At 33.5% G+C, this 16,940-nt stretch overlaps 2 protein-coding genes across 4 annotated transcripts in view; one reads left to right on the top strand and one right to left on the bottom strand.

Annotated features, from left to right (window-relative positions):
• Nucleotides 1-7,232, bottom strand: part of slc25a1b (slc25a1 solute carrier family 25 member 1b) — a 12,018-nt gene extending 4,786 nt beyond the window's left edge. Inside the window, exons 1-3 of one of the 2 annotated variants that reach the window (XM_067397348.1) lie at nt 6,596-6,736; nt 6,426-6,450; nt 119-226 (exon numbers count right to left, since the gene is read on the bottom strand). Coding sequence is in view for 1 of the 2 variants with exons in the window: in XM_067397347.1 (XP_067253448.1) it covers nt 119-226; nt 6,596-6,707 (220 nt within the window). In the remaining variant the exon portion in view is untranslated. Of the gene's footprint in view, nt 1-118; nt 227-6,425; nt 6,451-6,595 lie in introns of both variants that reach the window. The other variant, XM_067397347.1, reaches the window with a different exon arrangement.
• A 430-nt stretch (nt 7,233-7,662) lies between these two features.
• On the top strand, nt 7,663-14,700 carry zgc:56235 (Voltage-dependent anion-selective channel protein 2-like). Of its 2 annotated transcripts, none has more exons than XM_067397346.1 (9): nt 7,663-8,331; nt 9,893-9,964; nt 10,057-10,106; nt 11,666-11,818; nt 12,208-12,260; nt 12,335-12,556; nt 13,450-13,600; nt 13,870-13,927; nt 14,570-14,700. In XM_067397346.1, the coding sequence occupies exons 2-9, from the start codon at nt 9,898-9,900 to the stop codon at nt 14,659-14,661; spliced, it is 846 nt and encodes a 281-aa protein (XP_067253447.1). In that variant the 5' UTR covers nt 7,663-8,331; nt 9,893-9,897; the 3' UTR covers nt 14,662-14,700. The 2 variants fall into 2 exon arrangements, with proteins under 2 accessions (XP_067253447.1, XP_067253446.1); XM_067397345.1 differs by having other exon boundaries at nt 9,888-9,964.
• Nucleotides 14,701-16,940: the final 2,240 nt, after the last annotated feature.

Here is a 16,940-nt window from a genome sequence, read left to right as displayed (position 1 = left end):
AAATGAAAGTGTTTGAAAAGCTCTCAGGGCAAAGCAGATGCAATTATCATGGAAACAATTGTTGAGTGTTTACTTCACATGAAGCAATTAGAAGTGGAAAGTGTGAGTAAATACGCACCGATGCCTTTGTACCGAGGCGGGTTCGCCTTCTCGTCTAACTGTAGTTGAGTTTTCACATACTCCGTAGGAAACGTGATGCAGATTTCAATTCCTCCGGCAATCCCTCCTGCAAAACACAGACAATTTATTCGTATTGATATTAATAATATAAGCCACAAATATAACAGAAGGAAAATATTGCCATGTTTAAAGGCTATTGTGGTTAAAAAAAGAAAGAAAAAAAGTAATATGCAAAGAACAAGCACACAATTTTTCATATATATATATATATATATTATGTCTCTACATGTGACTAATACATTTAAATCGCTAACTTAATTTAATAGTAGTAGTGACTAATTATTGCAATTGTACTTTTTATTCAAATAATTATATGCATACTTTTCAAAAAAATTGTCATTGGTAAGATTTTTAAATGTATGCTCACCAAGACTGCATCTATTTGATAAAAAAAAATTATAAAAAAAAAACTGTTTTCTATTTTTAAATGTTCAAATGTAATTTATTTCTGTGATCAAAGCTGAATTTTCAACATCATTACTCCAATCTTCAGTGTCACATGATCCTTCAGAAATCATTCTAATATGCTGATTTGATGCTCAAGAAAAATTTATGATTATTATCAATGTTGAAAACAGTTGTATTTTTGTGGAAACTGTGATACATATTAATTTTCATGATTCTTTGATGAACCGAAAGTTCTAAAGAACAGCATTTATTTAAAAAAAATAATCTTTTGTAACATTATAAATGTCTCTTTATAAATTTAATGTGTCCTTGAACGTTATTACAGAGTTTTTACAGCAATGATCACCTCTATGAATAATGAATGCCTTGTAAATCACAACGATCTGTCGCCACCTTAACTGTGCGTGTGGAGCACATCTGTAGCTCAGCAGGCGGCAGTAAAGGGGGTGTGTCTGTTTGTGATTGGCTCAGTGGATCCGCCCCCTAGAGATGGGTGTGACTGTGAAACAAACGTCCTGCTCTATAATCAGATCTCAACTTTGTTGACACATTTATGCTTCTTTTACTGCGCCATGTGTGCAGAAAAGCTTCAGGTGATCATTCAAATGGGTTTGATTCAGCAAGCAGACGTTATTATACACTGTATACATTCCAGAATAAAAATGTATTGCACTTTCATAACTCAGGAGAGTTATTTTTCATTTAAGTATTAACTTTATCTGAGGTGTTTCTACTAAAAATAAACATTAATGAGTCAATAGTTGTCATACAGTTAGAGCGGAGAGTTGTGAAATGATCATGGATAGAAGTTCACAACATTTGATGAGAAACGTCATATTGATATCTCTTATAATAATAATAATAATAATAATACATTTTATTTAGAAGCGCCTTTCTGAACACTCAAGGTCACTTTACATAACAAACGGTACTACATTTATGGTACTACCCCTCTTAAAGAAGTCCTTGATTATGATTTCACTTTTTAAATTTTAGTTAGTGTGTAATGTTGCTGTTTGAGCATAAACAACATCTGCAAAGTTACGACGCTCAAAGGGATATTTTCTTTTACAGAATTCTCTGTTTTTAGGACTACAACAAACACTACAACGAGCTTCTTCCCGGGTTGGTGACACCAGAACCCCAAAATTTACATAAACCCCGCCCCCAAGAACACACAACCAAAGTGGGTGTGGCCATGTTGGGCTGCTTTAGAGAAGAGGAAGAGTTGTTGTAGTAGAGTGTTGTTGTCATGTTGTCATTTTACGCCGGACTGCTTCACAAACGAGGATCAATTCAACGATTAAATATTAACATGACGGCACATGCTAGTGGATGAGTTGAATCAACTCCACAGCAACTACATATATATTTAAAAAAAATATTTGGTGTAGAAACTCTAAAAATTTTATACTCAGAAATTGCTAGTAAATTTCACAAATAATTATAAAGAAACACCAATAACAGACTGAATCAAGTGTGAAATTTTGAAGTGGAAAGACTGAAATAGTCTCTATTTTATCTCACAGCTGTCTAGAAGAAAGAAAATAGGTTTTAAAGATATTTCTTTTGATTTGTCTTTCCCCTGGGATGTACTGAAACGCATACTGTATCATCTAAATCGGCACTGAACTAAACTGATAAATAAAAAAATGAAACCATCGAGATTAAAGTTTTGAGAAAAAACGTGTTAAATTTCAAGAAAAAAGTCGAGATAAAATGTTGAGAATAAACTCATTAAATTGTGAGAAAAAACTCGTTAAATTTCGAGAAAAAAGTCGAAATAAAATGTTGAGAATAAACATTAAATTTAGAGAAAAAAGTTGTTAAATTATGAGAACAAATTTGTAATTTAACGACTTTTTCCTCATAACTTAATGACTTTATTCTCAACATTTTATCTCGACTTTTTTCTTGAAATTTAACAACATTTTTCTCATAATTTAACAAATTTGTTCTCGTAATTTAACAACTTTTTTCACATAATTTAATGACTATATTCTCAACATTTTATCTCGACTTTTTTCTCGAAATTTAACGAGTTTTTTCTCGAAATTTAACAACTTTAATCTCAAGATGGTTTTATTTTTTATTATTGCTTGGCCCTAATCCTCTTCCGTAGATCTGAATAATGACACTATTGTATTTTATAGAGCTGGTTTACAGCAGAATTTGTCTTATATTTGATTACATTTGCATAATTCATCATTATTTTCCTATATAAAGTGCAATAAATGAAGGTGACTTGGCTTGACGAAATACATTATATATCCTTTAAAATGCAATGATAATGTTAAAATAGTCAGCTAATTAAAATGCTATCCTCCTTTTAAAGACACTTCATAAAAATAAAGTGATGTTGTCTCATTAACCAGCCACACAAACATGATCACATACCACTGAAAGGAGTGCTAGAGTTTCATGTTTGAAATTCCTCCAATTTTTTTCTGATATTTCCTCACTAGTGCTGCATAAACTACAGTTTCTCTGATTGTTTCTGTAAATTGTCTCCTTTCATTTTAATGATGCTCTGTCTGTCTGATAATTCCTGGAACAAGTGTGTGTGCGCTCTGGAAAGTTGAGAATTTGTTTTAATATATACAAACAGATTCTCTTTAAAAACCATATACCTGTTTAACAGGTTTTAACATAACTGACGAGCATTTATCTGTCTAATAGCAGGTGAAACAGCAGGTTATACTGTAGGAGGGTCACATATCTATCCTGTCTGACCTGCTGCTCTCCTCGAAGCACAGAAACTGCCCTGAGGGAGAGTAGAGGGGCGCTTAAACCACCCCAAATGAAAATCACCAAAACCTACACAACAGGTCCACGGAAGAATTCATGTGTACATCAATCACTTCAAATATTAAATAATATGTAATATTCTATTATAAAACAAATATAAAATTATACACTAAGATTAAAAAAAGTCTCTTCTGCTCACCCAGGCTTCATTTATTTGATCAAAAATACGGTAAATATTATATTTCTGTGATCAAAGGTGATTTTTCAGCATCATTACTACTTATAACTACTTACTTACTTACTTATAAAGCACATATTAATGCCTTATTCTACATCCCATAATCCTATCCAATACCTAAACTTAACAACTGCCTCACTAACTATTAATAAGCAGTAATTAGGAGTTTTTTTAAGGCAAAAGTCATATTTAATAGTTAGTTAACAGTGAGAATTGGACCCTAAACTAAAGTGTTAAAGTGTTTTAATGCATCCTTGCTGAATAAAAGTATTAAATTCTAGAATGTTAGAAGTGACTTGCTACAACAATAGTAAAAAGGAAGTTTAGACCACTAATACCACTAGTTCTCCTCTGTAGAATGAGATGACACTGATGTAACAGTAGGGCAAATGTCATGGGCACATCCAGATTGCTCCATTTACAGCTAGCAAATAAGAGCAAATAGCACTTTATACGCTCCACTATCAGATTCCTCAAGGATGCAAGGGATGTTTGGTCTTAAAATATGTCAGTGCCATTGTTTTGTCTCAAGAAGAAGCACACAAGTAATGTTTCTTTTTTTCACATTTAAAAAGCTACTTAAATATCTTAATTTAATAAGGCCTACTCCTGGCTTAATCTGAGCCCTGTCTGTGAAAACCAGGCCTTTATGTGTTAATGACACACCTAATCCGGCTTTAAAGTCAAACAAAGTGAGTCTATATGATGCAATCTCGTGTCTGAGTGTTTGCATGAACACTGAGAGGTGTGATGTTTGGTGTTTTTCTGCTGAGCCATCCATTCGTAGTGGAGTACAAAATGTCAGCCAAAAGGAATGTTGTTTCAGAGGTGGAGACAGTCATTATGTTGCACCAATCACTTTGAACGTAAACAGGGTCAATTGAATAAATGTGATCTATTGAATGCATCAATCGTAAACTATAGTGCACTTGTAGTTGCATGTTCTAGTTGTTAACCACATATTTGGCAATAACGAAACTCACAATCCGACTGCATTCCACGTTACTGTGTTAATGTGTCCATGCTCTGACATCATGTCATCATGCATCAGCACATTTATCTCTCCACTGAGCCATTACAAAGACCTGAATGAGCTTCATGCAGCACATAATTAGATGTGAATGGAACTGTTATGAGTTTCTCATTAACCGTCGCTGCTGTGAATCTCAGACACGTGCCCTGGCAAGACATTAACCACACTAACTAGGGACACTTCAGGGAATGGTGGAAGAAGACAAGCTACAGCAACACTTTTAAATCAAAATAAAATAAACTTTATTATCATTATCATTCATTACCTTGAGGCAAAAAAATTAGTGTTAATGAATTGCAAATGGAATGTATATCATAATGCTATATGGTTAAAATGAAAATAAATAAATATATGAATCATATTTTATTATTAGAAGATTCTTATTTGAATTTTAGATTAGATACATTCTATTTTATTTTTATTTTAGTTTTATTAATATTTTGAATTAGCATTTATTTTTAGTTTTCCTGTTAATTTTAGTTTTTTTTTAGTCATTTCATTATGTGCTTTTTTTATATTGCAATTTAGGTTTAATTTATTATTTATAATTTATTAGTTTTTATTTATTTCCAGTTAATAATTTTAGTGCTCCAACTTAAACTGTCCAAGGCATTATTTCTATATTTTATTTTATTTTAGCTTTATTTCAATTAACAGAAAAGTTTTTTTTTTTGTTAATAACCCTGATTGTTACTAATTAGTTCAAAATAATAATGATAAAAAAATAATTTCATTAGCATTCGTTTAGGATCTTTTCAACTCCTTGTTAAATATTAAACAAAAATCAAAGGCCCTGACAAGAGCGATAAAGAAATTCTTTATCAACAAAGGAAAGTGAAAAACATGACTGGGTCATATTTCACCCCAAAAATGAAAAGAATCAATGAAATTATATTTTGCATACAAAATCAAGCCCTTTTTGCATTATTTTCATGACAATGAAACACATTTGTCCCCCTCATTACCACAAATTTTATTTAAATGTAAGTATTTATACATCGTTATTTGTAATGTATTTAATTTGAAATCAAATAATATTGTTACAGCAATTTTTATGTTTAATAAAAATCACCTCTGAGAATAATGAGAAGTAAATCAGAAGTAAAATGTTCCGACACATTACAGTAATAGAAAATGTGAGGGAAAATGTGCATGAAAATAATATTACAACACAAAAGTCATTTGAAACAGAAGTCATTTAATTATTAATTAAATGACAGAAAGAAAGAAATCTGCTTAATTATCATTAAACTATTCCACAATGCAATAGATACAATAATCTCATTTGTTTTGTTTTGACTTTGGGGTGGAATAATGTGTTTTCCTGACACTTTTTACTGACACATTCCATCTTTGTTACAAGCAGTTGTGAATTCAAAACTGTTACATTATGACACAGACGTTCTAAAGTGTATCAAAGCTCTTTTGTTACTTTGTGTCAAAGTTATATTGTTACTTTGCATCAGTTCCTGACACTTTTTACTGACACATTCCATTTTTGTTACAGCCAGGTTATGAATTCAAAACTGTTACATTATGACACAAACGTTCTAAAGTGTATCAAAGCTCTTTTGTTACTTTGTGTCAAAGTTATATTGTTACTTTGCATCAGTTCCTGACACTTTTTACTGACACATTCCATTTTTGTTACAGCCAGGTTATGAATTCAAAACTGTTACATTATGACACAAACGTTCTAAAGTGTATCAAAGCTCTTTTGTTACTTTGTTTCAACGTTCTGTTGTTACTTTGCATCAGTTCGAGTGAAACAGTCACACTGACACACACATGACAGTGCAGCACACACTGAATACTCGCCTGTGCAGTGATGATGACTACAGCCCTGTAGGGATCAATCGAGGACTGTAAACAGTGTGGATGACAGTGCAAAAACTGTGTGGCACAGCTGATCTGGAGTCAGTCACAGCATTAACAGAATTGACTTTCACTGTTTCTTACATGATTCATAAGCACAGAAAGACACTTACCAGCTAAAATTGCCTTTCCAGGGTGTGTGAGTTTGGCTTGTCCGGCGGGCGCAGCGGCTGATAAACAGTGCGGTCTGTGGAAAGGACTCACAAATTTCGGGTTCACTGACATTTTTCTTGTTTTAAAACGGGCTGTGCAGAAAAACGCGCCTCCTCCACTGCAGAAACTGTATTTGTAGTGCTAACTCCGCTCATAAGTATAGTGACGGGCTCTTTGAAATATTTTGACAGCCCGAAGTTTCCTGCTCACTCAGTAAGGCGCACAGACTCAGTGAGAGTGGGTTTTTAAGGGAGGGAGAGGCTTCGTCTAGCGCCATATTTCTGACAAACACAACAGTCCTGTTAAGGTGGAACGGGCAGTTTTGTTCCGTTCATTCATTGGCGCGCGCGTTACAACATCATATCTGGAAAAATGAGCCTCATAAACTTTACAGATGTTGTTTTTGCAGACCTTATAAACGTAACGTATATCTGTTTTATTAGGAGAAGATACACATTTTGTTTTCATCTTAAATTTCGCGCGCAATTAAGTCGCAGCGATTTTTTTTTTTTTTAAAGTACTTTTTGTTATATGAATATTTTTATATTATGTCTTCTGTAATATTCATTTTGTTATAGGCTATGAATGTCTTTTTGTCACATTAAACCTTTACCGTGACTTGACTTTTATTATACAAATATAAAATATTACATTTGTAATAGGCTACTTTGATGATCTTAAGTAAATTAATCACCGTTTTAATATTTGTTGTACAAATATTATATCATTATTTAAACTATATATATTGTTTATAATATAAAAATATTATTATTTATACTATATGTGTGTGTGTGTGGTGTATATACCTATTTATTTATAATATATAAGTATATCTGTGTATATATGTATAGATAGAGAGACAGAGAGATAGACATATTATGTTTATATATATATATATATATATATATATATATATATATATATATATATATATATTATTATTATTATTATTATTATTATTATTATTATTATTAAAACACGTGGAAAATATAATTTTTTATTCATATTTTAAAAAATGTATCTTATTATGTGGAAAAAAGCCTAGGAATTTCCAAGTAATTCAGAATGATGGTGATGACATCTGCTGGTGAGAGAGGGTATGTGTGTGTGTGTGTGTGTGTGTGTGTGTGTGTGTGTGTGTGTGTGTGTGTGTGTGTGTGTGTGTGTGTGTGTGTGTGTGTGTGTGTGTGTGTGTGTGTGTGTGTGTGCGTGCGTGTGATAATAGAGAGAGAGGTGTTGTCTATGGCCATTCATTTGAACTGTAATCTTCAACTTCTGCTTTCTCTAATTTCCCTGCATTTGGAGCTTTAACGCGTGAGTACACGAGAATAACAATAAACATGGCAAATTACAGCATGCAAAAACCCCTTCAAACCCCTTCAAAACATGTTGACCAAAGCTTCTGTCAAAATATTTACTATATGCTAAAATTTATTGTAGTTTGGTGGAGATTAAAGCTAAAATAAACTGTTCATTTTATTTTTTGGTAAAATATATAACTTTTTATATGTCTTACTGGGGACTTTTATTTGGAAATCTTTTCTGTGACGCCAGTGCGCATGCGCAGTTTGTCTCCTTCACTTTGTCCTGTGGCTGTTAGTGTCAAATCTGAAACACAGGACACTCAAAAGATTCTGCTCTCATTTAGCATCATCATTCCATTTCTTTCTTAACAGAAACAACAACAACATCCACGGTATGAATGAATTTATCAACTTTAAACCATGCAGATTTTAATATTATTGACCCAGTTAGTTGTGTGTAGTGTTGTTATAGCAGCATGTGTTACTTAATGAGAAACAGACAGCAGCTCCTTTACACAATCTCACCCTAAAACACTTTTTCCTAGTCAGCTTTGTAGTTTTGTTCTGTTGAATATCTTTATAATTATTAAATGTGACGTGTGTGCCCTCTCTGTGCAAGGCTTTCTGCATATGATTAAGTCTTAAATGCTTGATTAGATTATCAAGCTCGAGACCACGCCCCCTCATTGTATAAACATGCTGAGCGGTTTTCTTTGCCTCTCATGTTTCAGTAATGCACATGTTACTTTACTAATAGAGGAAGGTGTTTCAGTTTGATTACAGCATGTCTGTCCTGTGCAGTCAGCTTTGCTCTTCCTCATTTCAATGTCATATGCTTACCTTACATAGACAGCATGTTTAATGCCCTAAAACGCTCCCTACAGGCAATGTTGGTTTCTACTGCAATACACTGGTAATCAAGTAAATAAAGAAGATAGATGCACAGTATGAAGGAGTATTTTGCACGTAATCAAGGTGTAATTGTATGGTTGCCTTGCTAATTACAGTACTGGCATCTATTTATAATTCAGACCGAGATGTACAAAACTGCCATTGTTCAGAATTCAAAATTATGTTTTTAATATGTTTATAGAGTAAAGGGGACCTATAATGCCCATTTTCACAAGATGTAATGTAAGTCTCTGGTGTCTCCAGAATGTGTCTGAAGTTTCAGCTCAAAGTCCCCCACAGATCATTTATTATAGTTTGTCAAATTTGCCCCTATTTGGGTGTGAGCAAAAACACGCCTTTTTGTGTGTGTCCCTTTAAATGCAAATGAGCTGCTGCTCCCGCCCCCTTTCCAGAAGAGGGCGGAGCTTTAACAGCTCAACAACAACAAAGCTGGAGAATCTCACGCAGCCAAAATGAGGATTGTCAGTAACGGTGTTCAGCCTTACATTGTTCAAACCGGAGTCGACACTGATGGAGAGAAGTTACAACTTTTAGGACGAAACTGAACGTTTATGAATAGATAGTGGATAGATTTATGTACGGCATGACAAAAACACTCTACTGTAACAACTCTTCTTCTTCTCTAAAGCAGCCAAACATGGCCTCACCCTCTTTGTTGCGTGTTCTCGGGGGCAGGGTTTGCATTAACCTTTGAGCGTCGTAACTTTGCAGATGTTGTTTATGCTCAAACAGCAACATTACACACTAACTAAAGTTAAAAAAGTCAAATCATAATCAAGGACCCCTTTAAATGGGTTGCAAGTCAGAATGCAATCATGCACAGGTTGTTTTTACAAGGTTAGAAAATGAACAACTACTTCTATCTACATTCACACCGTGGGTTTGGTTACTGATTATGCAGTTTTGTGGGTTTGCTCTATCTGCCGTTTGATCTCCTGTTTTTTATATTTGTGCAGTTTACCGATGACATGATGATACCATGACATTTCAACATTGTATTTTGTTCACATCCACTGATATTTTCCCTTTGGTTTAGATCAGATATAATGGCTGTTCCTCCTGCATACTCAGACCTGGGAAAAGCAGCCAAGGACATCTTCAGCAAGGGTTACGGTAAGAAAACTCACTCCGTCCCACAAAAGATGCTTTTGCTTTACAAGATGAATTGCTTTATACAGTAATTCATGTGTTTGTGTTGTTTGCAGGTTTTGGGATTGTTAAATTGGACCTCAAGACTAAATCTCAAAATGGAGTGGTGAGTTAGTTGTTGGTTCATCAATTTATTGTCTATTTTTAAGATATTTAGGTTTTTATAATGTGACATTATTCGCATGACAGTGAAGCAGATGTCATTACCGTAATGCTTAATAGTCATGTGTAAACGTTAACACAATTTTTATGTCTTTGATGCATCATTTTGGGAAATGCACGTAGATGGTAAGATTATTGTAGGAGTGTTTGGGTGATGTGGCAAGTTTGCCTAATGTGGTCATCATCTTGACGCATCATTTACCATACAGACGGAACTGTTGAATGTTTATCTTGATGTCAGTTATCTGTGGGTAACTATTTTCTGATCACGTGTGAGTTCGTTTTTTGAATCATTTCTTTCTGATTACTCAACCTACATCACTCCAGCTGAACTGAGTCACATCCCATCAGCCCTGTGTTTCTGGGTCACATTTGAAACAAACCTAATTCTGCCACATCACCCGCCATCTGCCATCCAGTAAAGTCATGAACCACCTGCTCACATGTTTCAGTGTAAAAGTCTACAATTTTATGCGTTTTTAATATTTCACCAATATAGACTTTCTGACTGATTCTTTTAGCTGATAATTACAGGGTTGTTGGTTACTGATAACTGATTAAAAATCACTTTCGATAATTGATAAGGTTAAATAAAATAAAATATAAATATTAAATAAACTGGAACTTAAAAAACTTAAACATATATTAGAAATAAGTTTGAGTTGAATTACTAAGATTGCTAAAACTGAAATAAAAATGTAAAAATAATTAAAGCTAAACTGAACTGAAAAATTAACTAAACAAAATTAGTAAAACTTCAACTAAATTTAAAATGAAAATGGAAAAAAATAAAATATGTTAATTCAAACAATGAATTGCCCTTGCATATATATATATATATATATATATATATATATATGTATATGTGTGTGTGTGTATTATATAGTGCTGTCAAATGATTAATCGCACACAAAATAAGTTTGTTTACATAATAAATGTGTGTGTACCGTGTATATTTATGTATATAGAAACACACACATGCATGCATATATTTAAGAAATATTTACATGTGTATATATATATAATTATTTATTTATATATAATTTATATTATATATAAATATAAACATTTTTTATTAAATATAATATAGTTTTGTTAAATATATACATGCATGTGTGTATTTCTGTGTACATACTAAATAAACACAGTACACACACATATATTATGTAAACAAACTTATTTTGGATTAATTGTTTGACAGCACTAATATATATATATATATATATCACTACAGAATAATGATAATTATATATTAATTATATCAAAAATAAAAATTATAATTTTACTAAATTAATAATGTCCAATGTTATCCATCTATACTAATACACTCACATTACGTGAAATTACAAACTTTGGAAACTTCTGAGTCGGGCATCAGAACAGTATATAATGCTCGGCACATAAATCGGCAGCCGTCAATAAAAATCAAATTATAGTTAATACTCATATGGTCACAGATACATGCCTAAATGTTTTTTTCCTAATAATCAAATTCAACTGCAGGAGTTCAACACATCTGGATCCACCAACACGGACACGGGAAAAGCTGGCGGGAGTTTGGAGACCAAGTATAAAATGAGTGATCTGGGATTGAGTTTCAACCAGAAGTGGAACACAGACAACATGCTCAGTACAGAAGTCTCTGTGGAAGACCAGGTCAGTAGAGCAAACTCACATCATGATCTTTGACCTCTTGGAGTTGCATAGGATATGATCAAAATGGTTAATTTGCAGGGTGTGAATTTTGCCAAGTTAAGACATGTTCCTGAATCGACATAATGTTGATCCTGGAACAACATTCCTATCTGAAAATGTAATCCTACCCCTAAACCTAACCCTTCCCATAACTGATCCCGAAAATCACAGGGAAATAATAGGTGAATAACACTGATGTAGATGCATTTCACCCTGATTGTGAGCCTAAACTTGACATAAACTTGTCCCTCAAATCTGATTAGTTGATTGTAATGTTGTATTTGGTGAGATCAGGTTCACTGCATTGAGTACCCGTCTTATGAATCTTGTATCTTTTGTTGTCTCCTCAGCTTGCGCAGGGGTTGAAAGTGGCCCTGGATACGTCTTTTGTCCCGAACACAGGGTGAGTTGTTAGCGTCTGACGCATCGAGGCCGGTTTGATGATTTTGTTCTTTGACGGTGTTGTTTTCTCTTTAGTAAGAGGAGCGGTAAACTGAAGACCGGCTACAAGCGTGACTTCGTCAACATGAGCTGCGACATTGATTTTGAGGGTCCGGTCGTGCACTCTGCAGCGGTTCTGGGATATGAAGGCTGGCTCGCGGGCTACCAGATGGCGTTTGACACCGCCAAGTCCAAACTGGTGCAAAATCACTTCGCTCTGGGATACAAGACCGAAGACTTCCAGCTTCACACCAACGTGTAAGAATCAGGGAAAACTACACAGAAACAGCTGATTAGGGGTTCGAAAACTGATGTTTCTGACGTGTGCATATACTGATCACTACAGCAGATTTGTACTTGTGTGTGTGTATAATATTTATATAATATATATATATATATATATATATATATATATACACACACACACATATATAGTGAAATACTACAATTTATAATAACATCCTGTGATCAAAGCTGAATTTTCAGCATTATTTCTCCAGTCTTCAGTGTCACTGTTTATTAATTATTCATGTTTTTTTATGATTATCAATGTTGAAAACCATTTTTACTGCTTAATATTTTTGTGGAAACCATGACACATTTTTTTCAGGATTCTTTGATGAATATAAAGTTAAAAAAAAACAGCATTTATTTGAAATAGAAATATTTTGTAACAATATAAATGTCTTTATGGTCACTTTTGATCAATTTAATAAAGCATTGCTGAATAATTTTTTTTTAATGAAAGTGCATCAGTTTTTCATAAAAAATATGAAGCAGCACAACTGTTTTCAACATTGATAATAATCATAAATGTTTCTTGAGCAGCAGATCAGCATATTAGAATGATTTCTGAAGGATCATGTGACACTGAAGACTGGAGTAATGATGCTGAAAATTCAGCTTTGATCACAGGAATAAATTACTCTTTAACATATATTTACATAAAAAAAGTTGTAATAATATTTCATAATATTACCATTTTTACTGTATTTTTCATCAAATAATTGCAGGCTTCGTGAGCAGAAGAGACTTCAAAAACATAAAAAAATCTTAATTATTCCAAACTTTTGAAATAATGTGTGTGGATAGATAAGATAGTATATAAGGATGTTATAGATAGTTGCATGAACTGTGTGATGTGTCAGCAGTAATGACGGAGCTGAGTTCGGAGGATCGGTCTATCAGAAGGTGAGTGATCAGCTGGAGACGGCCGTCACTTTGTCCTGGACCACCGGCAGCAACAACACACGCTTCGGAGTTGCTGCAAAGTACCAGCTAGATAAAGACGCCTCGTTGTCTGTGAGTTTACAATCTTTACGCATGAACGCTTGGCCAGAGCATTGCAAGCATGTGGTTCCGTTACATATAACAGTGGAGAAACCAAATGCACATGTTGCATTATGAATTGCGTTCTTACACATTTTGCAACAACACGTCAATCTAAAAGTATCTGCATTCATGTACTTTAGGCCTAAATCTGCCTTTAAATAAAATATAGAAGCTATATTACATTTTCAAAGCTTGGAATGACTAACCTGACCATGATTATTGATTATTTTCTATAACAGGCCAAAGTGAACAATTCCAGCCTGATTGGAGTTGGTTACACTCAGAGTCTTCGACCTGGTAATCATGTTATAATTATTGTTTATGATCTCTTCTACATTTCTTCAGTATGTAAACTGGGCACAGTGTGTTTGTCACCAAATACCCAGATGACATTTGGCAAAATGTTCAATATACAGCCAGGGTCTGCTTTATCACACATTGCAATGCAGTGTGAAGAATGAGCCGTGTCTGTGAAGTTTCAGCTCAACAACAACAACAACAAAGATGGAGAATCTCACGCAGTCAAAATGACGAAAGTGTTCAGCCTTACATTGTTCAAATCGGAGTCGACACTGATGGAGAGACAACATTACAAACTAACAACTTAATAAAGTGAAATCATAATCAAGGAGCCCTATAATCATTTGATCAGACTGCTGGAAGATGAGACATATTACATGTAATTAAAATGAATTTCGTTTCACTGAATTAAACATGCAACATATTGAGATCATGTGGAAAAATAGTCGCATACTACTGTTAATACATTTATTTTTGCATACTGCATACATTTTCACTTAAAAAATAGCAATTTTTCATAAATAGTATGCAAATACAGCACACTAGTTTTTCATTCCAAACATGCTTTCACTAGCGTTTAAGTTGTTTAAGATATTTATTATCCCTTTAATGTCTCATATTCTCTTTCTCATTGTCAAGGGGTGAAACTCACTCTCTCGGCTCTCATCGATGGAAAAAACTTCAACACTGGCGGACACAAGGTTGGACTGGGTTTTGAGCTGGAAGCGTAGCTGCCGTAGTGCAAAAGACACTGAAGACGAGAGACCCGGTCCTCACAACCCTCCTAGCACCCGATGACTAACAACACTTAGCGGCATGTTGATGGTTTTTGCAAGTCTGTGGGAGTCAAGTGATTCTGATCTGATCTGATCTGGCCTTCTAAGGGAAATATTTGCCGGTTCAGCTAATTTATTTAATGAAGTTCGTATATTTACCGTAGACCACCTGCACCAAACCAAAATACACAAGTAGTGGTAGATTTGCAAGCATAGTAGAAACATTTGGAGTGTTTCTCTGGTGATGTCAGTGCATGCTAAGCACTTACATTTGTTTTATTGCGTTGATGAGTGAAGGTCAGAAAATGCATGATGGTAGTTGAGATTATTTCTCAGGTTGCAGCATTAGAGTGACGCCGCACTTTTAGAGCTTTAGGCATAGACAGCTCACAGGAAACTGACAAGACAGCATGTGTATTTTTAGAGCTTGCAATACTTTATCTTACACACTCATTGATGGGTAGAAAGCAACTCTTTACTGTGGGAAAAATCATGCTAGCTAGCAACCCACTTCAAATGTGTTCTGGTGTACAAAACAGCAATTTGATCATCAAACACTTTATGAGCACAGGTTTCAATGCTTTGTACATACCAACTGCTTTTTCCATTTATATATATATATATATATAGCCCAAAAGTTTGGACACATTGCTATATTTTTGAAAGAATGCCTGAATTTTGATCAAAAATCTATAATAATAATTATTTCTGAAGGCTGGAGTAATGGCTGATCAAAATTCAGCTTTGCATCACAGAAATAAATTATATTTTAAAGTATATTAAAATAGAAAACCCTAAAGCCCAAAGTATAGTTAATTTTTTACGCGTACGCAAGGGTCGGCGTACAGTGCGCATGGCACAAATCTTCCCCCAGAAAATCAAGTCCCCCCAGGAATCTGGTATCCTTTAGGACCCCAAGTGATCCCATTGGTTCAATGAACTTTTAATGGTTAGTATATTTTTGGCGCCTGATTATAATGTATATATGATTTATATAATTTAAAATGTGACAATTAATGTCTTTCAAATTACATGATTCATATATACTAGTATATAACTAAAGCTATAGGTTTTAAAATCAAGCATTTCTCATTAATTTTTTTTTTTTTAGTTGGCTTTTGTACTAGCATGGCATACGTCTACCCGATTAGCCTGCTAGAATAGTTTATATTAGGAATGTTTTTTGTTTCCAATATCATGCAATGCATAGGCATTCATTTTATATTTGTGCACTTAATGTAATAAACATCATACAATAGTGAAATATGTTATAATTAGTCAAGACATCGCGATAACAACATCAGGCATTACCGCCTGGATCCTAAAGGGGACCCGATTTCTGGGGGGGACTCAATTTCTCATGATACCGGATTATTGTAACCGCGACCTGTGAAGTATACTTTCGACTGTTTGCGTACAATAATATACGTGTAAAAAAACAAAGTATACCCATGGCTTTAATTTAAATTGTAAAAATATTTCACAATATTGCTGTTTTTCTGTATTTTTGATAAAAAAAAAATAGTAATGTGTCCACTTTTGATGGGTACTATATATATATATATATATATATATATATATAATAATAATGTGTGTGTGTATATTTATACACATACACTAATTATACAATTATCTTGGTCTTTGCACCTCATTTTTCCAGTGGAAAATAAGAAATTCTAATAAACAAAGAAAAATGTTATGTTGTTTTGTGTTATTTAGAGCTGTGCTTGTTTCGAGGACCTACTTCACAGTAAATGTATAAGAAAAAATACACCACAGTTCAAAAGTTTAGGGTCAGTTTTTTTTGTTTTGTTTTTTTGAAAGAAATTAATACTTTTAATTCATTTCTGTTTCAAATAAATGCTGTTCATTTGAACTTTCATCAAAGAATCCTGACGATATCCAACGTATCACGGTTTGCATTTTATTTTTTTCGGTATCACAGTTTCCACAAAAATATGAAGCGGCACAAAATTCAGCTTTGCCATCACAGGAATAAATTACATTATAAAATATATTTAAATAAAAAACAGTTATTTTAAATTAAAAATACTATTTCACTATATTACTGCATTTTTAAATCACATAAATGCAGTCCTAGTGAGCATAAGAGACTTCTTTCAAAACATTAAATGCTGACCCCAAACTTTTGACCTGTAGTGTATGAACAACAAATGTTTTTTCCTCAAAGAACAAATTGTTGAATGCACAATGAATTGAAATCTCAAAGTCCG

Source organism: Chanodichthys erythropterus, chromosome 10 (assembly GCF_024489055.1).
Source record: "Chanodichthys erythropterus isolate Z2021 chromosome 10, ASM2448905v1, whole genome shotgun sequence".
NCBI classification, from domain to species: Eukaryota; Metazoa; Chordata; class Actinopteri; order Cypriniformes; family Xenocyprididae; genus Chanodichthys; species Chanodichthys erythropterus.
The sequence above is the reverse complement of the archived record's forward strand: the minus strand, read 5'-3'. Positions and strand labels throughout refer to the sequence as shown.

Bases quoted from the DNA above. Each gene is read 5' to 3' on its own strand.
- zgc:56235 (XM_067397346.1), top strand. From the start codon at position 9,898: ATGGCTGTTCCTCCTGCATACTCAGACCTGGGAAAAGCAGCCAAGGAC. The intron at 9,965-10,056 runs GTAAGAAAACTC...TGTTGTTTGCAG, and splicing joins CATCTTCAGCAAGGGTTACG to GTTTTGGGATTGTTAAATTG. The intron at 13,601-13,869 runs GTGAGTTTACAA...TTTCTATAACAG, and splicing joins ATAAAGACGCCTCGTTGTCT to GCCAAAGTGAACAATTCCAG.